The sequence below is a fragment of the Conger conger genome, chromosome 18 (assembly GCF_963514075.1).
Source record: "Conger conger chromosome 18, fConCon1.1, whole genome shotgun sequence".
NCBI lineage: Eukaryota > Metazoa > Chordata > Actinopteri > Anguilliformes > Congridae > Conger > Conger conger.
Window position 1 is genome coordinate 12,131,646 of NC_083777.1, and position 21,073 is coordinate 12,152,718.

The 21,073-nt window shown below is 45.4% G+C and overlaps 1 protein-coding gene across 2 annotated transcripts; it reads right to left on the bottom strand.

Annotated features, from left to right (window-relative positions):
• Positions 1-500: 500 nt before the first annotated feature.
• Positions 501-19,572, bottom strand: pcgf6 (polycomb group ring finger 6). 2 transcript variants are annotated; one of them, XM_061227893.1, is made up of 10 exons: positions 19,143-19,567; positions 18,400-18,499; positions 18,064-18,160; positions 17,596-17,651; positions 17,145-17,204; positions 16,426-16,543; positions 14,820-14,847; positions 13,939-14,037; positions 7,758-7,844; positions 501-1,239 (listed from the first exon to the last, which is right to left on the bottom strand). In XM_061227893.1, the coding sequence occupies exons 1-10, from the start codon at positions 19,269-19,271 to the stop codon at positions 1,189-1,191; spliced, it is 825 nt and encodes a 274-aa protein (XP_061083877.1). In that variant the 5' UTR covers positions 19,272-19,567; the 3' UTR covers positions 501-1,188. The 2 variants fall into 2 exon arrangements, with proteins under 2 accessions (XP_061083877.1, XP_061083878.1); XM_061227894.1 differs by lacking the exon at positions 7,758-7,844 and having other exon boundaries at positions 19,143-19,572.
• Positions 19,573-21,073: the final 1,501 nt, after the last annotated feature.

Below are 21,073 nucleotides of genomic sequence, written 5' to 3' on the forward strand. Positions count from 1 at the left end.
ATTCCCTGTGGTGGCTGTTGCCTTGGAAACCACCTTCAGCAGCAGAGGCCCAGAAGGCGTGCAGCGGCTGTCTGAGTAACTCCCAGCGCCCGGGGAACCCGACCGAGCGCCAAGCGCTGCTCCAGTCTGTCCGAACGCTGCGTCCGCTAAACACACCTCAGCGGGTCACAGGCAGACTCACACACTCACACACTCACACACTCACACACTCACACACTCACACACTCACACACTCACACACTCACACACACACACACACACACACACACACACACACACACACTCACACACTCACACACTCACACACTCACACACTCACACACTCACACACTCAGCCCAGCGTATCGTAAAAGGAGTTACGTAAATATCTCCTAATTTTTCAAACATGACTCAGGAAAACAAGAGGACATTTTCTTAGCATGAAATGTTGAAAGATCCCAAAACATGTAACTGCATGCAGTAGTACCCACAAAACCATACAGCAAAACAATAACAATCTGAAACGGAAACTGCATAATGTTTTATTGGTACAAGTATTAACATTCCCTGAATTTAACAAATCTTTCTCAATGAAAACTAGTCATAAGAAACGCAGTCAACATTTCATTCACAAGAATAGAATAAACAAGAAGAGCTTTGACTTTCAAACTGTGTATTAAAATCATATCAACTGAAAGATCATGAAATAGAACATTTGCAAGGGGAAACAAACAGTTAATAAAACAAACGGACAAATAAATATCACATCTTTCTTGCTACAAAAACATTACCAACATCACTCCCTCCGTTCCCCATTAACTCCCAGGCACTGAGGACGAGAACAGAATTACAATGTATGAAACATTAATGGAATATCTTAATTAGGAAATTAAAATTTTAGAACGAGGAATGATTAAAGCCAAAAGTTATATTCAAAAGTGAAGTGTCAAGTCAAAACCAGAACAAATTATTACCAACAGGACAAAAACGGTGCAAAGATATTTTTGGATCACCACAAATATTCAAATAGTGAGAACTAATCAAAGTCTATGGTTTACGGTCCTTTCTGACTCGGACGACAGGAGTAGTCCTTTGTGTGCAGGAAGGAGAGAAGGCCTGAGGAGGTGTGATGAGAAGCCCAGGTAGCTCTTGGGTAGCTGGCTGCAGGCGAGGTGGAGCTGGGCAGACTCCGTCACTCCGTCTAACGCCTCACGCCTGGGCGGGCAGGACCAGGCCAAAGTGCAAAACCAGGAGTCCGTCCTTCAAAGACAAAATAGAGGATTCCTTAAATGGATTTAGTTATTTATTATTTTCAGAGAAAATGCACATTTACATATGCGACATATACGGGCACATAGTACCTACTTGTTAATCTCATGAACCTGATAGAAACGTGTGTGTGTGTGTGTGTGGTGTGTGTGTGTGTGTGCGCGTGTGTGTCTGCCTGTGAGCGCGCGTGTCCCTTTGTGTGTGTCTGTGTGTCTATGTGTGCGTGTGCCATTGTGTACGGTGTGTGTACGGTGTGTGCGTGTGTGTGTGTGTGTGTGTGTGTGTATACGCACGCACGCATGTCAGGCAGTTCAAGGTGGCACCGCGACAGAAAGAAGACCTCCACAGAATGCTATAAATAGAGCCGACAGACTGACAGAGGCAGGGCTATTAACCCCTCACTCACACTGCTTCTGCTAGAACCAAGGAGCTTCCCCTGTAGCCATGGAAACCACAAAGCACCAAGACAACCAAACCTCTATGACATCAGCAAAGGTGCCCCGCGGAAACACGTAGCCATGGCAACACTATGACTGACACTTTCACTCACTCCAGGTCGGACCATAACCAGGTTAACACGCCTCAAACAGGGGAACTCCTGCTTCAGCTAAAACCAGGACTGGCTCAAACCACTAAGCGTTTGAATTATTAATTACATCTCAGAAAGGCTTCACATTAACTGCAAGGAGACACTCAAATGTGACCCTTGAGGTCAGCAGAACAGCTGGTTATGAGTCTTCTCCTTTATTCAGGGACTAAGACAGACAGGGCAGAATCTTAGGCGAATCACTGACATTCATTAACCAATTAACCCTCAGGGACAAAGAAGAGTATTACAGGCCTTGAGGCTCACATATTACTGTCTGTTGTTAGAGCATAAATCCTGACTTCAACTTACACTTCTAGTCTAGGCAATGCAAGGGAGATGAAATATGGCTAATAACAATTTATAATGGATTGAAGATCTCCAGGAAGATAGATTTACTAAAGCCCTTGGGGTACAGTGTCCTCCGCATTTGACCCACGTTTTCAGGCTGAAAATAATGCAGCCTGAGAAGAGACACGCACCCAAAGTGAACATCATTCATCCCCGTAGCCGTCAGAGACAACCAAAAATAATCCCTCCATTTGCACATTTCCCTTGAAGCTGGTTCACCAGGCGCATACAATGACAGGTATGCATCCTGACCTGGTACATGTCCTCCAAGTGGGAAAGACTCAAAAAGAACAAAGCTCAACTCTGCTCACCCAACAGAAATGGTTCAGAGACGCTGGTGAGAACTGAGTCTCTCGCCATATCCGTCATCTCCTGACGGAGAAAGCCACACAGCTCCTAGCCCAGGCGCTCGTCATTTCCCGCCTGGATTACTGCAACTCCCTCCTAGCCAGGCTCCCAGCTTGTGCCATCAAGCCCCTCCAGCTGGTCCAGAATGCCGCAGCCCGCCTGATCACCAGTCAGCCCAGGTTGGCTCATGTCACCCCGCTCCTCATTGGCCTCCACTGGCTTCCTATTGCCGCACGCATCCGCTTCAAGGCCCTAGTGTTGCCATTTCAGGCTGCTAAGGGGACTGCCCCACCTTACATCCAATCCTTAATCACTCCCTACTCCCCAGCTAGACCACTCCAGTCTGCCAGCTCTGGTCGCCTTATGGTTCCCTCACTAAGAGCACCTGGCGTTCGAGCTGCATGTTCACGCCTGTTTTCCCTTATGGTTCCTCAGTGGTGGAATGACTTGCCTACCACTGTCAGGACAGCAGAATCCCTCCCCCTATTTCGACGCAGACTAAAAACACACCTTTTCAAACTGTACCTTAGTCCTCCCTCCTGATTTCCCCCACCCCCCCTTTGATATCCCTATCCCTCTTGTCTAACCCCCCCCCCCCAAAAAAGGACTTATGATGACTATATGTTTAGAACAACACTTCATGTGTATTTCACTAGTTATGGATGTGATGCTTTAACTTGTGGAAGAACCTATGCACTTTTAAATCGCTTTGGATTAAAAGTGTCTGCCAAATGAAAAAAGTAAAATGCAATGTAGGAGGAGTTTTTTATTTTAAAGAGATTTCCCCGGTGAGGTGATCTCCACAGCGCTAACGAGCCTCACAGGAGGGGCTGGTCATGTGACCAGACTGAACGCAGTGAACGGGGTGGAGTCAGGCCCGCGTTTCAAGAGTTTGAAACACAGAGTAAATAAAGCTCTCTCCAGGCGCATTTCCCAAAGTAAACCTCAGTAATTACGCTTTTTGTTTTGTTCAAGGAAAAGAGTCCTCCCAGGCATATGAATCACTGCTCAACATGTTAACATCACTGTGGCAACTTGGGAAAAAAATCAGACTGCTTCATCTTCTCAGAGGAGAATAATTATCATTTTGTTCGAAGCGGTTGCTGATACAGAACCTGGCCCGGTTCCGAGAAGCTTGGCTCTCCAGCATCCCTCCAGCAGAGTTCTGTAAATCAAAGCCCCGCTTGGGCACAAGGCACTAATTCCTGTGCTAAACACGGGTGATTATCAACATAATGGAATTAGGAAGCGCCTCAGAGCCATACATTACAAAACCATAAAATTACACAAACGGGGCCAAAATTTGTCTCCCTTGGACGACACCAGTGGCAACAGGTTTTACTTCTTTACACTTTCAGATCCTTATTCTTCACCTGAGTAGGGATGGTAATGCTAACACAAATTTACCAACTTTGGGGCGACGGACCGCAGTCCGTCAAATGTCGATGGGGCTCCATTCCTGGCCCTGACTCTTATTGTTCATGAACCAAATGACCAACAAACACCCCCATTACCTCCGGTTGCTGCACCCTAAACAGAGCTTGCTCAATGCACAACACAAACCCCAAGTAAAAACCACAATGTGCCCCAGGATAGAGCCGTGAAGAACACCAAATGGAAGGAAGACCACAGCTGCCCTGCTCCATGTTTTGGGGATATTTTAGCAGGGTATTAGAGGGCCAGAACAGAGCAGAGTGCCCAGTGACAGACAGGTCACAGCTCACCCACACAAACGTACCACAGCCTACAGGGACATTAGCTCTGGAGAAAAGGGAGGAGTATATAAATAAACTGAATGAGGAAGCAGAAGAATACGAGTGCGGTCGGATACTAAACCAGTATGATGGGGCTTTTTAGAAAGAGGCGCTCTCTCAGCCTCGCGCTCTGAATGAGAACAGACTGCCCGGCGGGCAGGGATGTGACCGGGCCCTGCATGTCCTTCAACAGCTGAAAGCATCTCATCAGGAATGTGCACAATCTTCCTTTCACCGTTTTCCTCAAGTTTAATCATAATAAAAAAGAAAAACCTTTTAAAAGACTTTTTTATTTTTTTTAAACTTGTCCTGGAATATGGCTTACTCTTAATAGGCACAGAAATATTCTATTAATATGGCATTATATCATATATATATAATATAATATATGAAAATGATATGGATATTAAAATTAGAATGAAAAAGCATCTAGCATAATATAATTGTACACAGTGAATAAAATCGTGAAGCAGACTCAAAAACATCGACCAGCCCCTCATTTGGCGGGTGAAAATCGACGAGCTTAGAGAGATTCGCTGAGGACAGCGCAGTCCGCTCACAAGCTGCAAATAAACCATAGAGCAAGAGCATCACCTTCAGCTCTACTGCCATCATCAGAAGCTCAATGCTGCAGAGGACACTGGGATACAAACACTCCATAAATACCCCAAGTCAGCTTTTAAATGGCAGAATTTCTTTTCCCCCCAAGATGGAGGAGTACTCCTCGACCGGAGTGACACTCGAGGATTTGCGCTTTTCTGAAATCAGATCCGCCGTCTGACGGGGGAGCGTTCAGTAGCGTGGTACGCTGCCCGCAGATACACTGATTCAAGGACTCAATTTCAAAAATCAATACAGAAAAAATTCACTACAACCTCTACTATTACACTACAGAACAAACATTTACTACACGGACTGTAATGCGCAACCGCTTGGGCGAAATAGATATCACAATACTTAGACTCAAAGTATGTCCGTGGTAAAGAACGGACTTCATATTACAACCATCTACTGTAATGAGATGTACAGAGCTCATTATGGTGTCTGTCTGACAGAACACACAGCAGCATAAAACCCTGCACTGCAGTGGCAACAAACTTTACACGTCATGGGGGACGCACCTAATTGGTCGATAAATTGTGCGCACTGGCGGCTGACACAGGGAAGCGTATGTGCGGGGTGTGTGTGCGTGTGTGTGTGCGTGGCATGCAGCAGAGATGGAAAACACAAGTGTCTGCCTCTAGTTTCGTCTCCCTACAAAAATGCAATACAATACAAAACCATGAATCTCCCGCTCTCTCTACTTTACCAAAACTAAAGAAACATTTTAATCCCAACATCATTTTACTAAACCTAAAGCAAAATGGAGCAAAAGAAAGAATGTTATCTTTTGGTCTTTTATGGAGGAAGGGGGTCATCTCTCTCACTCTCTCTCTCCATCTCCATCTCTCTCTTTCTCCATCCCATTCTCTCTCTCTCCCCCTCTCTCAACCTCTCTCTCTCCCTCCCTCCCTCCCTCCCCATCTCTCTCCATTTCTCTCTCCCCTCCATCTCTTAGCAGTGGGTTTTTACACAGCACACAGGACTGCGGTGAGGAGGCATGTAGTGAATCTCCTGTGCTTGGCGCATTTGTATGCTGATGCGCTCGCGTGCGAGATGCCTGGGTATGCTCTGGCCACACCTCGTATCTGCAGCATACATGCTCCACTGCAGAGGTGTGTCTTACGCGTGTGTGTGTGTGTGTGTGTGTGTGTGTACTGCCCTTCAGAAGAGCACGCTCAGCAGCACTAACCGAACCCCTCGCCACACACACACACACCTCTCCTGCTGCACCGAAAACGTCTGAAATAAAGCTATCAGGCCACTACCTTCTGACTCCAGCAGTCTGACTGATAAATACAAACATTTGTTGATTTCAACCCCCTCAGTTCTGACTGACAACATCGAGGGCTGCTTCTACCATGAGTGTGGAGATGACCTTCAGAGTTTACCACTTCTCAACAGTCAAGGCTACGGGTGGATATTCTGTAGACTTCCCTCAATGTTACGACATTGAGGATAATGCACCTTGGAAAAAAACAACAACAAAAAACATATATGTACTTTCTATTCCGTTTTCCCTATAATTAATTATTAGCTCTTATTATCACACATTCTACAAATCTTCTAAGCAGCTGAGTTTATACAATGGACTAATGAGCTTTTTTGTGATTACAACAGAAATATCCCATCTGAGAACTGGATCCGACAAACTTCTGGCTGTTACCCCAAACACCCCTCTAGGGAAAACACTTCTTACAGTGTAGGTTCAACAGAGTATTACTACAAGTTCAACAGAGTGTCTCTACAGCACATATTAAGTGTGCATCCGTAGGTCAGTGTGGCAGAAATAGTTTAAATTTGTCTTTCTGATGGGATTTGCGCATACGGTTAATGACCAGTTTAGAAACTTCATCAGTTGTGCATCAGTGCTCATTGAAAAAGACAGAAGACCTGAACCAGCAGACTGAAGTGTGAGCTCACAAACCTGGCTGGATTGACACGTCCGGGCTACGCAATGCTCTGCAGTTCGTGTAGCGTGTAGCGTGTAGCCCTTCAGCTAACCCGGCCCTGGGAGCAGCTCCTCCTGCTTGCGGCGGCCTCTCTCCGCTCTACGCGTGAAGCGCGTCACGGTTCTGCCGCACTACTGCAGAAGTACAGCCCGGCTCCCAGAGGGACGGCCGTATACTCTCCCCCCCCGCCCCCTCCCCTTCTCCACATGCTGCGCACTTTCCGCCCTGTGTGTGCACGAGCCAGGACCTGCTGAGCAACCGACAAAATTAGCGCTGTGCGGCTAAAAATGACGCTTTTCATGTTTGAGAGTTAAGACCGTGTGTCGACTCACAGGAGCAGAATAAGCAGAGTGCTACTGAAGACAACAGAAATAGAGCACTGACATGCTGCCTGTGTCTCCAAGGGCTTTGAGGCTAAAGTTAACCTCTAATATTGGGACAATTCCTACGTTTGTGCAGACTACGTCCTGCGCTAACGTTTGAAGCCGAAGCTGTTCCCCACAGGTTCAAAGCTACCTGCCCAGGACTCAAAGCTACCTGCCCAGGGCTCAAAGCTACCTGCCCAGCGCTCAAAGCTACCTGCCCAGCGCTCAAAGCTACCTGCCCAGGACTCAAAGCTACCTGCCCAGGACTCAAAGCTACCCGCCCAGGGCTCAAACCTACCCGCCCAGGGCTCAAACCTACCCGCCCAGGACTCAAAGCTACCCGCCCAGGACTCAAAGCTACCTGCCCAGGACTCAAAGCTACCTGCCCAGGACTCAAAGCTACCTGCCCAGGACTCAAAGCTACCTGCCCAGGACTCGGTGCTACCCGCCCAGGGCTCAAAGCTACCTGCGCCCAGGACTCAAAGCTACCTGCCCAGGACTCAAAGCTACCTGCCCAGGGCTGGAGGACTATGTGTTCTTCTGGAGGACTCACTTGTAAGGCACTCGCTCCGATGGAATTCAGAACTTCTTTCAGTGACTGGTACCCGTCCAAGAGCTGCTCCCCACAAACTACGTCCACCTGAAGAAGAAGTCACAGTTTAGGAGATCAGGCTCACACACTACGTCCACCTGAAGAAGAAGTCACAGTTTAGGAGATCAGGCTCACACACTACGTCCACCTGAAGAAGAAGTCACAGTTTAGGAGATCAGGCTCACACACTATGTCCACCTGAAGAAGAAGTCACAGTTTAGGAGATCAGGCTCATTTCTATTGTTCAGGACTGCATACCTGCAAGCCAAAGGCACAAATATAGTGAAATATTAAGAGAGTAACCGACCAATCGCACAGCATATTCAAACGCCTATCAATTCCCCGAACTGCAAACCTTTTATTAACTTCATATTCTATAGTGCAAAGAGGGGAAAAACTGCTTGTGTGGTTCCAGGCCTGGTGATCCACACTTTTAGAAGGGTGGCTCAGAAATGGCTGCCTCGCGATGTTCAGGGGCTGTTGAAATATTTAGTGTGCACAAACACAGGGTCTACAGGGTGGCTCTAATGGAGAGTGCTGTACTAGGGACCTCTGAGCTCGGCGAGTGGATCAATGTGCCGGGATGAGTTATTAATTAAACGGCAGTTAGCGGATTCATTCCTCCAGTCAGCACTGGGCTGACTGATCCCTGGGGGTAATCCATCAATCTGTGCAGGCGGAATAGAAGTAATGTCTCTCACTCACACACACACTCTCTCTCACACACACACACACACACACACACACACACACACACACACACAGTTTTGTTCAGTTCAGTTTTGTACAAAAATAAAAAACTGCTTGAGTCACACACGCGCCAGGTTCAAAGAAAATAAAATATATAAATCCTCTTTTCCTTCATGCATCAAAGGCACACGTGCTGGCACGGTTCTTTAAACAAGATATAATATAAAACATAATGAAGTGCGATGACATTTTCTTTTCTAATTTAAGCCAAGGTGATGCTGACAAGGCTTTTTTTCTACAAAGGCAGCCAGGTTTACGCAATCGATTTTGCAACAAATCAAAGACAAGGTCCCTTGGAGAGAGACCCCTGGTATGCTTTAACCCCAAACTGTCACCCAGGGCATAGATTTCCCATGTCGCTGCTGTGCAGTGTTGCATGATGGGAAATGAAGGTGCTGACTCACAGTCTTTACGGATCCTGCGGCCCTTCTCTAAAGAGCAGCAGCGATAATACCACCGACCTCGCCAAATTCCCAAAAGCCAGCCACTAACCCCCCCCCTACATCTGATTGGCCACACAACCATTTTAATTCCTACCCACACGGACCTCCCAGGGTAAATAAAGGCCAAAGGTAAAGTGTGAAAAACACTGCCCTCTGCTAACCCAGAACCAGGCTGAATGGGAAGATGGCTAAATGCTAAACACCGCTAACTGGTGAAATGCTAACGCTATATCTACGACGGATGAAAATAATGTGAGCTGTGGTAGACGGAGCTGAAATTGACATGCAGGTTTCTAATCTGAGATTTTTTTCCAAGGAACAGACGGGCTCCGAAGATGAAAAATGTAGGAGCGCACTAATGCATCCAAATTAATAGATGTGCTCCTAAATTATTTTTCCAGTTGCCATATATTAACTTTCAGGAGCTCCTAAAATGGGAGCAGTGCTGAGCACTAACATGGAGGGGGCTGTAGAGCGCTAACATGGAGGGGGGAGTATAGAGCGCTAACATGGAGGGGGAGTGTTGAGCGCTAACATGGAGGGGGCTGTAGAGCGCTAACATGGAGGGGGAGTGTAAAGCGCTAACATGGAGGGGAGTGTAGAGGCTGCAGGGATGTCCTAGGGCCAGAGTTGCGCTGACAGGCACCCCCTGCAGAAAACCTCCTCGCTCTGCCCAAACCAGCTCCTCGCCTCGCTCTGCCCAAACCAGCTCCTCGCCCTGACTCTGCCTAGTCTGACGAGGCCCCCGAGGGAGGCAGGAAGGGATCAACTCTGCACCTTTGTGTCCAATCAACTGCAGAGCTCGGGCAGGTGCTGGGGCAGACTGCAGCAATGCGCCTGTGAGGAGCAGCTCAATGACTTTACAATGACACCGCCCAGACACAGTCCACAGTCCAATACAAAAGACACACACACACACACACACACACACACACACACACACACTCCAATACCACACATGTGCACACACACATAAACAGTCCAATACAACAGAGACATACACACAAATAAGCAATTACATGTTTTATAGATAGGCATATAGATATGGCAAATTGGTCATAATCTGGGAACAATGAGCTCGCGGAGAGAGCTGAAAGATGAATCATTCATTTCAGCCAATATCTTAATTATTTAAGAGTTCATTCTCGAATTAGACTTCACCAAAGGAAACGGCACGGGCTGTAACTGCCATTTTGAAAAAGCGCACATACTGCAAATGATTCCCATCAGCACCTGACAACTACCGTTCTCCTCGGAACAGAAAGAAACAAGGCGAGAAACTATTCATATTTAATGGAGACACATCCTGATTTTGGAGAACAAACAAAGCAGAATAATCACATTATGGTTTTGGAGAGCCGCCTTCTGCTGAACACTGAACACTGAACACAAGAGCAGTGACGGCGTAGACCTCTGTCCATCTCAGCGACTGGGCTTTCAGCGTTCTGAGCTTCACATGATTTCAGCATCTCTAAGCTGATTTGATCCTCTCTGTACATGCCAAATCTGATGACACACAGATTTAGTGCTGCCAGAGTCAGAGGCTAATGCTAGCAGCACACAGAAGAAGAGAAAAGAGGCTTCTTGACTGATATATTGTTCAAACAGGACAATAAACATTATTTAATCCCACGTGAAATAAAACCCCAATAGAAGCTGCTTGTATATGAATAATTTCCTTTTAAATAATTAGTATGGACAAAGGTAACAGTCACAGTGCTACAACATCAACATTGCTACAACAATCTAAAAGTCACTTTAAAACAAAAGACAAGATATCCCAGTCAATTCTAGCTGGCTGAAGTTAAAGTCAGGGGAAGAGTCAGAGACCTACTATTTCTACAAATAAAGAGACTGCATTTATATTAATCCACAAATCTGTTCACTAACCGTACTGAACACAGAAGACTGCAGAAGAGTTACGTTCAGTGACTTTCTAACCAAATGGCAAAAGTCCTGATTTTACAAAAGGAGACAGTGCTATTTGTGGCATAGCTGCATTAACCCAAGACCTCCCTGAATAATTCAGGCTCATGTCAGTCTGAGGACACTCTGAATAGCAGTGGCGGTATTATGGAGATATGAGATGGCATCCCTACGTGCCCAAAATGAAAGGGCCACCTTAAAGGAAGAAGGCAGAAAAACCGTGACATGGCAACGGCAATGTCACACAACGAATTAGAATGTGCAGCAGTCCCCGTTGGCCTGGCAACAGGCCAGCATTCATTAGCGCCGAGCACTGACGCAGCTGCGCTGGCTCCCGCGGCCCCGCCCAGCCCAACAGGAAGCCTCATTCCGGGTCGTGCCGGGGAGACGCTGGGAGAAACGCAGGGGCTTTGCCGGCTTTTTGTCCTCTGCCCCTGATCCCCTCCTAAGTGAATTAGCGGCGGATTCCCGCTAAGCCAGCTTCCGCTGCTCTCCGGCTGCACGCACGGGCGGGCGGCTCGCCCCGGCCAATCGCTGGGCTCCTGAGAGACCCTCTCGGCCAATCGCTGGGCCCCTGTGAGCCCCTCTCAGCCAACCGCCGCGCTCCTGCAAGCTCATGGTGTGGCTGCAGCTACGCTCCGATGAATAATGCACAGTCACGTTTAAACCATAGAACAAGAGACCCGGGCTTGCCAACACCTGTGTCGGATCAGCACACTCTGCTGAACACTGTCCCCAGCCCCTCTGCAGCTCCACCTGCACTCAAACTCTCCCCCCCTCCCAAAAAGGCCCAGATGTATCCTCCCTCGAACAAGCTAGAGTGTATTTGCTACCTCGAGCACACACTCGATATGACATTGAAATGAAGACGCACAAGAAGAATTAAGTATTTATACAGCATGTTTTACAGAACATTCATCACAAAACCCCAGACTCCAACTCCCAGAAACCCCAGCCTGGAACATGGGCGGCCATGACAACTGCCTTGGTGGGCAAACAAGTAAAAAAATTGGGAGAATCATTTCCTTACACTTGTATATTTCTTACCCATAGGCCTGCATGGGTACTCAGATGAGAGCACGGTAAATCGAGGTGCTGAGAGTGATTTGGTTTGCTGTGGCTGAAGCTCTGATTGGTCAGAGGGGCTGTGTGCTGTGGACTGTAACCTGTGCTCTAAAAGCCAGTGCTGACTCCCACCTCATTAATTATTCATGACCGCAAACACCGTGTGGGGGGGGTCTCACCACTTACTACACTTCCCCTTCTACCAACAAAAATAGGACACCGTGTTCAAAAAGAGGAGAGAAGTCCTATTCCAGACATACTGCACACATCTATACAATGATAAAGCACATTTCTGATGTATATTCTGACTTTTCAGAACGCAGAAAATAAACGAATAAAAGAAAACTACATCCAAGTTCTAATTTTCTTTTTGGAGGTTTATGTGCATGTGGGCATAAGGGAGATTATTTCACATTCATTTTATTATTGCTCCAATCAATCAATCCGAATGCCTTCGTGAGGCTGTGGCCATTTACAGCCTCATTGTAATGGAGACCGACCGGTCTCACATTTAATCACATCGTGTGGCTGTCCGCACATTCCCTGCCGATTTAGGATGACTCATCTTCAATCTGCAGACAATTATCCCCAGATAGTTTTGTGTTCAACGACATATCCTCTCCTACTGTGATGGACCAAAATAAAGAAATAAACGTTCTGCTTTTCAGGTCCTCTCTGACGGTTTTAAACTCATTCTTGTAAATAAGCAGATCACTAATAAGGTCCGAAAATATCAAATTAGGCTTCAAAACGGTACACTATAGTTTGCTAGCAAGGTCCAACAAAAATTTTTTGGATCTTGCAGCAAATGATGTGTGTTCTTGGCGAACAGCAGCAGATAGGAGCCTCGAGAGGCTGGGAGCACTACAGGCAGTGCAGCGGGCGTGGTTGCGGGAATAACGCACCCCGGCAGAATGCGGGTAAAAAGGTGTGAAGCTCTCGCACTTCTTGTCCCCGACGGCCGTTAAACACTCCGCAGTCTTCCCTCATTGGAGGACACTGCACAAGTGTGCCCGCAGACATAACCAATGAGAGCAGCCCGTTCGCCATGGAACCCCTGTGGACTCCACCCTCCGCTAAACGAAACAGAGCTTTGCAACTTCTGAAAGTGGTGAGAGAGAGCTTGGAGATTTTTGCAAAAAGCAAAAAGAATTTCTCAAGTAAAATGTTGTACAATTTTGAGCAAAATAAATTAAGAGTAAAAATAGAATGTGTTCTCATGAAGCGTGTTAATTTCAGCAGGCCTCCCCTGCTGAGGTGGCAGTAGATGACTGTGTGCTCTTAACAGAACATGACGAAAGACAGGGCCATGCAGGGTCTACTCAGAAGTATGGGCTGCCACCAAGGCCACAATAAACGGTGTTCATGAGCAGACTTCTCTTTTTTTCTATTCGGAGTACCACCACGCCCACAGCCTTTTACCGTGGTTCCTTGTCTCATTGATTCGCTTTTTCTTGGCAGAGAACCCAGCCAGCAGGCTTTACGAGGAAGCACACCTAGCATCAATATTCAGTGTTCACCGGCGTGCCTGGTGTTTCTCCCCCATAAGCGTATTGATGTAGGCCAGACTCCCTGCCAATCATTCCTATTGGTAACCCAGCAATGTGAACCCCGCCCGCTGCCACTCGAGCTGGAACCTATAGATCAGGGATCATCAACTCAGGCCTTTGAATCCAAATCCAGCCCTGGTTTTCTTTTCCCCCCAGGTAATTAATGCTACTGATTGGCCAGACTGTCTTCACACCTGACTCCCAGGTAATCGGAGGGTGGGAAACCCTGGAGGGCCGTGAGTTGCTGATCCCTGCTATAGAGTTCATTAGCGCTGTGTCATTCTGAGGCTGTAGCTGGAGCGGGCTCATCACAGACAGCACTGCTGTGCTGTACTTCTCTTAGCGTGCCAAAGGGAGCTCAACGAGCCGCTAATCCGCTGAAAGACGTCAGGCAGGAGGGCGTCTCACCTGGCAGCCCGAGTTGAGCTCCATCTTCCTCCGGATGAAGAGCTCCACGTGGCGGACGGTGGCCTCGCCGGACACCCGCACGTACTTCCTCTCCAGCGGCTGCACGGCAACAAAAAACGCACCAATCAGGAGAAAGGACGAGGGCGTGACCCCTACTGACGCTGAGGAACGGCTAAAGTGCTTTCCTGTCTGGGCCTGCGAAGGCTGGCGGCACGAAACAAAGTGGATGAACAGCAAAACAACGGGCCTCCCACGGTAAACATTCACACAATTACATTTCAAATTGAAAAACTCCAAATGCCAGGGAGCTGAAAATGAGGCACAAAGTGAAGGTGTGACAGAAATAACCTTGTGTTTGAAAAAACTAAAGATCTGTTGCACTTCCACTGAAGCCCATATTTTACATATTTACATATTTTTTTACTGCTGGACTGCTGAAGGCTTCTAAGACAGGGGAGGGGAGGGGGGGCCAGAGGGCATGTTGGGGAGGGAGAGGGGGGCTTGTCCTGACAGCAGCCAGCCTGCTCTCCACTCCACGTTCCTGCTAAGAGCTCCGGTTTCACCTCCCCTGTGACCTTGCTCCAGCAGGAGGGTCAGAGGAGATCACACTAAAACAGCCCTGTTTCAGCCCTTACACCATAACCCTTTAGCTTCGGACTGCAGTCATCCCTGATTCAGCCCTGACACCATAACCCTTCAGCTTCAGACTGCAGTCATCCCTGATTCAGCCCTGACACCATAACCCTTCAACTTCAAACTCCAAACATCCCTGCCAACCGATAATTATATCTCAGCTTCTCACATGAGTAACTGACACAAATTTCCAACACAGTTCAATGCTCAAAAAAAAAAAACAGAAGTAGGAAAGAGTCAGGAATTACCTTGTAGTTTTCAATGCCCTCCTCTGCTCTGTAAAATAAGAAACAAAATGAATAAAAATTCTGTGGAAGAACAGTGAGATTCTCAGTGTTGGATATGAGGTTCCGCAGGCTGGAATGAATTGGCTCAGAACAGGTGTTATTTTACACACACTTAATTTACACTGCTGGAGTTCTGCTGCTGAGCTAAGCCTCCCCAGAAAAACAATGGTTAATGATAGCAATGAAATAAACAAAATACTTTATTATACATAGAGGCACAATCCCAGCCTGACAAGTATTACAGGAGCATACCTTCACATGGCCAAAGGTCCTGAATCCTCAGTTTTTGAGCAAAATGTCATTTAAACTATGAATGGTAAATATAAATGCCAACCATTTAAACTATGAGAGGGCAGGCAGTCACCCATTCGTTCATAAGCAGCACTCGCTGCAGGAATTCACACGTTTATATTGCGAGGGGAAGCAAAGACCAACCCGTATCCGACCAATGACCTTCAGCCTCTCTACTGGAAAAACAAAAACTCGGAGGTGGCTAAGCATTAAATTATAAAAGCGTGTTTAAAATGGAGGTCTGAGAATTTGCCAGCTCCGTATCCTCTGACATGTAATTAAAGGCACAAGAGGGAGATGATTTCTAGCTGATTCCACACAGCACAGATCCTTCCACGTGCATGGCCCCACCCGTAACCACGGCGACGGTTTCTGCAGCAGCGTGAACTCGCGGCAGACTACAGCACTGCTCTGACACAGACCGGCCCCTCCCCATCCCAAAGTGTTAAATCAAACCCCCGCGTGCTGTCTGCTTGTCACTCCATCAGTTCACACGTTTATCAAAAAAGGACAGGCAAGTTGAGCAGGGAATATTCTGATGGCGTACACATTTGTGTGCTAGTGTTTGGGAAAATTACTTCCGCAGTATATCAGTGTGCGCTTAGACAGTTTCATGTACTGGCTTTGTTTAATTTCAGTGACAAAAATCTGCCATTGTAAGAAAATAATGCATTAGCTACAAGCAAAAAAACAATTGAATTCACCTTCGAGGCAGAAGACACACAAGCAATCCTGAAAATGAAGCAGTCATACTGGAGAGGGACTCTGTCCAGTGATATAGAACTGTACTATAACGGAATTAGCAAGCCTATGGATAAAGCACACGGTAAAGCTTTGCATTTGATCTGCATGTACAGTGCACACAAATACGATTGTGAGGACTATTACCTAGGGATTATTACTTAGAGTTCAGTTTTAAAAGCAAAAATCACACAAAGGACAGAGGGGTCATCCTGGCTTATCCCTATGGAGAAAATCGGCTTGAAGATGTTCTGAGAACACGCCCACCAAACGTGAACGTGACGATTTCGCCACCTACTGGTGAAAAACAGTACTTCTCTAGATAAGAATACACAAGGCCATATCCCAGTGTTTCATGAAAACATTTTTTTATTATTATTATTACAAAAGAATCAATGGCAATAAAACACTATTCGTTACTTCAAGTTGTCTCCGAGAGTGGTGAAATCCCGTCTCCAACTCAAACCTTTTTTCATGGTCTGAGAGCGAGCGGCAGAATGTTATTTTTTCTTGAATGTGAAAGAAAGTCACTGACCCAACAAACTCCAGCACCAGGGACACGTCCAGCTCAGAGGGAATGGTGAACACGGACTGGGGCAGCAGGTCCTTCTTCTGCTTGCCAGGCTTCACCGAGGCAATGTGTGTGACTGCCACTGAAAGTTAACAGTTACTGTCAGAGCAGGAGCAGACCCAAACCCACTGGAGCAGCATCAACATGCAGACAGCTCTGTTTCCTGAAGAAGAATTACCAAGTTAGCCGGGTCAAGGCACTGTGTAAAATCCGGAACATTCCCAAATCTGGAACACGGACTGAAGTAAAACGAACCATTCCGGGTTTTACTCAAAGCACTTATCCAGCTAACTCTGGAATCCTAATCCTGTTTGGTGAAACAGGGCCCAGGTCTCGACAAATTTCCTTCAGAAAACGGAAGGGTAATACAGTGAACAACTGATTCCATGAAAACCCAGTTCTTTATTCTCACTTTCCTGACCTGTCCAAACACAAACGCGAAGAACACATTCCAACGCATTTCTAATATCAGTCATTTCATTTCGGCCTCCTGTCAAATTCTTTCATTTCTTTCCTTAACTCGTTCCGCTTCAAACCTCCTCTTTCTGCTAAAAGGTACAGTATTCCGCACACACGTGGTGAATAAACATAGTCACGGTGAAAACATGCATTCATTCACATACATTGCCATGAACTCCTAATGACACATGGACATGTGCTTGTGTAATTGCACACAGCTTTACCTGGCTTGGGCACCTCCAGACCCCTCTGTTTGTAGAAAGCACACATCCGCACCCTCTCTCCTAAAACAAAAGCCCCAACCATTTTAGAATTTCTAAAAAGCAGCAGAAAATAATTCCCACATTTTCCTTTAAAGCAATATATCCCAAATGACTGTAATATCATTATATTTCAATTATTTGACTTTTTTTAGTGAAGGCTAAAAATGTCAAACAGCACTGCCAAGAGGATTAGCATTTGTCATTCCCAACTTGAATATTTGTGACTGATATTCGACAGTCTAAGCTTCTACATTTCTTCCTGAACAATAATTGCACACAGCGTTTTATCCAGATTTTATAAAAAAAATTAATCAGCTTGTCCAATAGTAAATCTGGATTTGAGCTCAACTGCATTATATAAAAGGATTACAACCTAACCAAGCATACAATTATCCTTCACTGCTGTACTTACTTTCTTCCAGATCTGGAAGCATCTTGTACACAATGTCTTGCAGCTGTCTGTCTGGTCTGTTAAGAGGAAAAACTAAGCATTTAATGAGCTATAATATACCTTAAACTCAAACAGAAAATACTGTGATGGCAGACATTTTTTCAAATTAAGATGAAGGAAAGAACACATCACATGACTAACAGGGTATGCTGTTACCGATGGGTGTTACAGATAACCACTGTGGAGCTGTAGCTCCCTCTGGTGTTAACATTGCCATGGTAATAACATCTCATGGGCAGCCAGTCTATTTACAGCACAAAGCTACAGCAGTAAATGAAGATTAGGCATCTTTGAGGAATTTAGGCTATTTCTATGCCATTTCATTTTATAAAACATATAATATGTAGTACTCATAACAGCAACTAGATAAGAGAAGAGAGTATGTTACTAACAAAATAAATGTTTTAAAGAGCATTTAAGTGCTGGTACCTGATATTGTACAGTGGCTGTGTCTGATGTACAACTATATTGCAATTTGGACAGCGGTTGCTGTAAAAGAAGTGCTTCACGATGCAGCTTTTGCAGACTGGAGACAGAAAACAGAAAATAAAAAAACATTTGTTCTGTAAGGCTCAGGATAGTAAGTTATCCACCTCAAGATTACGTCTAGAATGTCATGTTAGCTATATCCTAACTTTCTCAGAAAACATTGGTTTATAAACGTCACACAATCGTGATCTTGGCGTATCACCTACTATCTTCACCTACGGTAACATTGGCGAATAACCATTAAATGCCTAAATGACGTTTTGAAACATTACTTACATGTGTGCAGACATTCTGTAATGGTAGTGGCATCGATGTAGAAGCCGTTGCAGAGGGCACAGCGTATGTAGGGGTAGAACTGATTGAGACTGAGAGAACGCTGAACACAGGGGAAATAGTTTATAATCATGTAATATTCAAATTAGTAAATCAACTAACATTGCATATATAACAACCCATTAACTCACATGACGACAAGAACTGAAATCAATTACCTAGCAATGCGGATTCAAGCGATGTTGCAGCAAGAATATATTTAGCTAACGTTAGCTAGTTAGCGAGTTATTGTGGTTCAATAAAATATACTGATGTGAATGATGGACAATTAGCTTATTAATTAAATAAATAGCCATTTTGATGATATGCTTGTGCGAGTTGTAATCGTTTATCAGACTAGCAAGTTAGCTAGGAGACGTTAAAGTTATGGCATGCTGCGTTCCGCAGAGGCGTCAGTAAACAAAATATTTTGCGAGGTGTTTAGCAAGCTAGCAATGTGTAATTTCGTGTCAATCATGTAAAAGTTATCTAGCTAACAAACTTTAGCTAGTGATAGCTAGATAAGTTAGTTACTCACGTTAGCTAGCTAGCCAACAACACGCTTCTAAGTTGGGGACTCAACCGTAAAAAGTGTTTTGCCGGCTGATCTAACGTTAACGTTTGCTAACCTTTGCGAATACACGTAATTAGAGACACTCTGGTACGCTAGCTAGGGCTAGGTGGGACATTATGAAGGCACTTTTTACCTCATCGTCGGTACCATCACTATCTTCAACGGCACTGTGTTTTTCGTGGGGTTTCCCTGAGCTCGGTTGATCAGCCTCGATACCGTTTTCCACCGTGTGCCCGGCTTCGGGTTCTCGCATTTCTTCCATGTCTTCCGCGGGCTTTTGCTGCACAGCGCAGTATTTTTACACAAACCGCACGGCTGCAGCCGCTTCCTAGTGCTTTAACGTTATCCAGGTGTGCCCCAGGCCAGTGGGAAACGGTATACAATGTGCAGACCACCGACCCCACAGCAACCGACAGCAACAGGCTGAGAGCTCTGCGACAGCCGTAAAGAGAGCGGGCGCTCTGGGGGCACGGTGCGTGGTGGCTAGCGCTAACTGGCTAACGTTACAATGGCACATTGCATGATTACACCGATTCCAGGTCAGCAAACGCACCTTTCTCCAAATTCCAGGTCATGGGACTTGCAAAAAATGAACTGATTCTGGATTGGTTGCCCGAGGCAGAAGCAAGGCGGTGGTCCAAAATCGTCATGATCCTCACAAACTGCAATTGAACTGCAATATGACAGTTGAAAAATGAAATAAAGAAAATGGGACTACTACCTCTACTGTTTTTCAATGATATATGTATTACCTTTATCACAATTTTTACTTTTTGTGGGAATATCATTAAATTCATAGAACAAATAAACCAACGATGACGAGTGTATATAATTTCATAATAATAAAATATGAACACAAACACATATTTTTTAAATGACTGAGTTTCAAGTCAGTTAAGAGAAAATAAAATGTACTTATTTATAATAGTCAAATGGTGATGGGTGGCATTTTCCAGTAAAAATACATGTAAATGTAAATAAATGATATTTTGTCAGACACGGAATTCAGGAGATCTACTGTTCTGTGTAGATTTTAATTTCAATTTTCTGAACGAGATCCCTATGCTCAGCGATGGTCAACTCTGGCCAATGAATCCAAATCCGGCCCTGCTTTTCTTTCCACCCAGGTAATTAACTGAACAATTAGTGCTACTGATCAGGCAGACTCTTTTCCCTCCAGACTTGCAGATAAAGGAGAGTGGAGAATCAATGGGGTATTTTTCAAAGCAGACTAACTCACAAAGTTTGACTTCTGCACTGAGTAAAACCTGGAACCCCTTCATATACTGAACATGGACTAAAGTAAAAATAGCTGTTCCGGGCTTTACTCAGTGTGGAAGGACTATGATTTGAGGAATAGTCTAGCTCAGGGGTCTCCAACCCTGGTCCTGGAGAGCTACTGGGTCTGCTGGTTTTAGTTCTTACCCTGCAATTAACTATAATCAACTGCTCTAATTTAATTAATTAACTCACCTCACCTGGTTACCTGGGTCTCAACAGGTGCTGATTTTAAGGTGAAAACAAAAACCAGCAGACCCAGTAGCTCTCCAGGACCAGGGTTGGAGACCCCTGGTCAAGCTGTTGACCGATATGTCATTTGTTAGAGTTGGTGTGAAAACCTACCGGACATAAGCTGTCCAGGAGCAGGGTTGGGTAGCCCTGTAGCTTTGCATACAATTTAGATTTAGATTGATTTTTAAACAATGGTGGCTATGCTAAAATATCTTAAAATTGTGATTTTTATTATATGTCAGTAATAACGTATGCCGCAAAAGTATAACAATATCCAATTTAGTTCAAACCTGGCTGCTTTATTTGCGGATCAAATGCATTTTTCACAGGTGGTGTAGATATATTTAATTCATTGTTACAACCATTACAGTTAACTAATTATTGATACCTTCGATATTTTCTTGCAGAGGTGTCCTGTGTATGGCAACATGGAGATGTTTTAATATCGCATTCAATAACACGTTAGCTTCCATGGAGTGCTGACATTCGATTATACTTGTGCCATTTCCATTTAAGTATTTCACATGTATTAATCTCAGCCTTAGTGTCCTT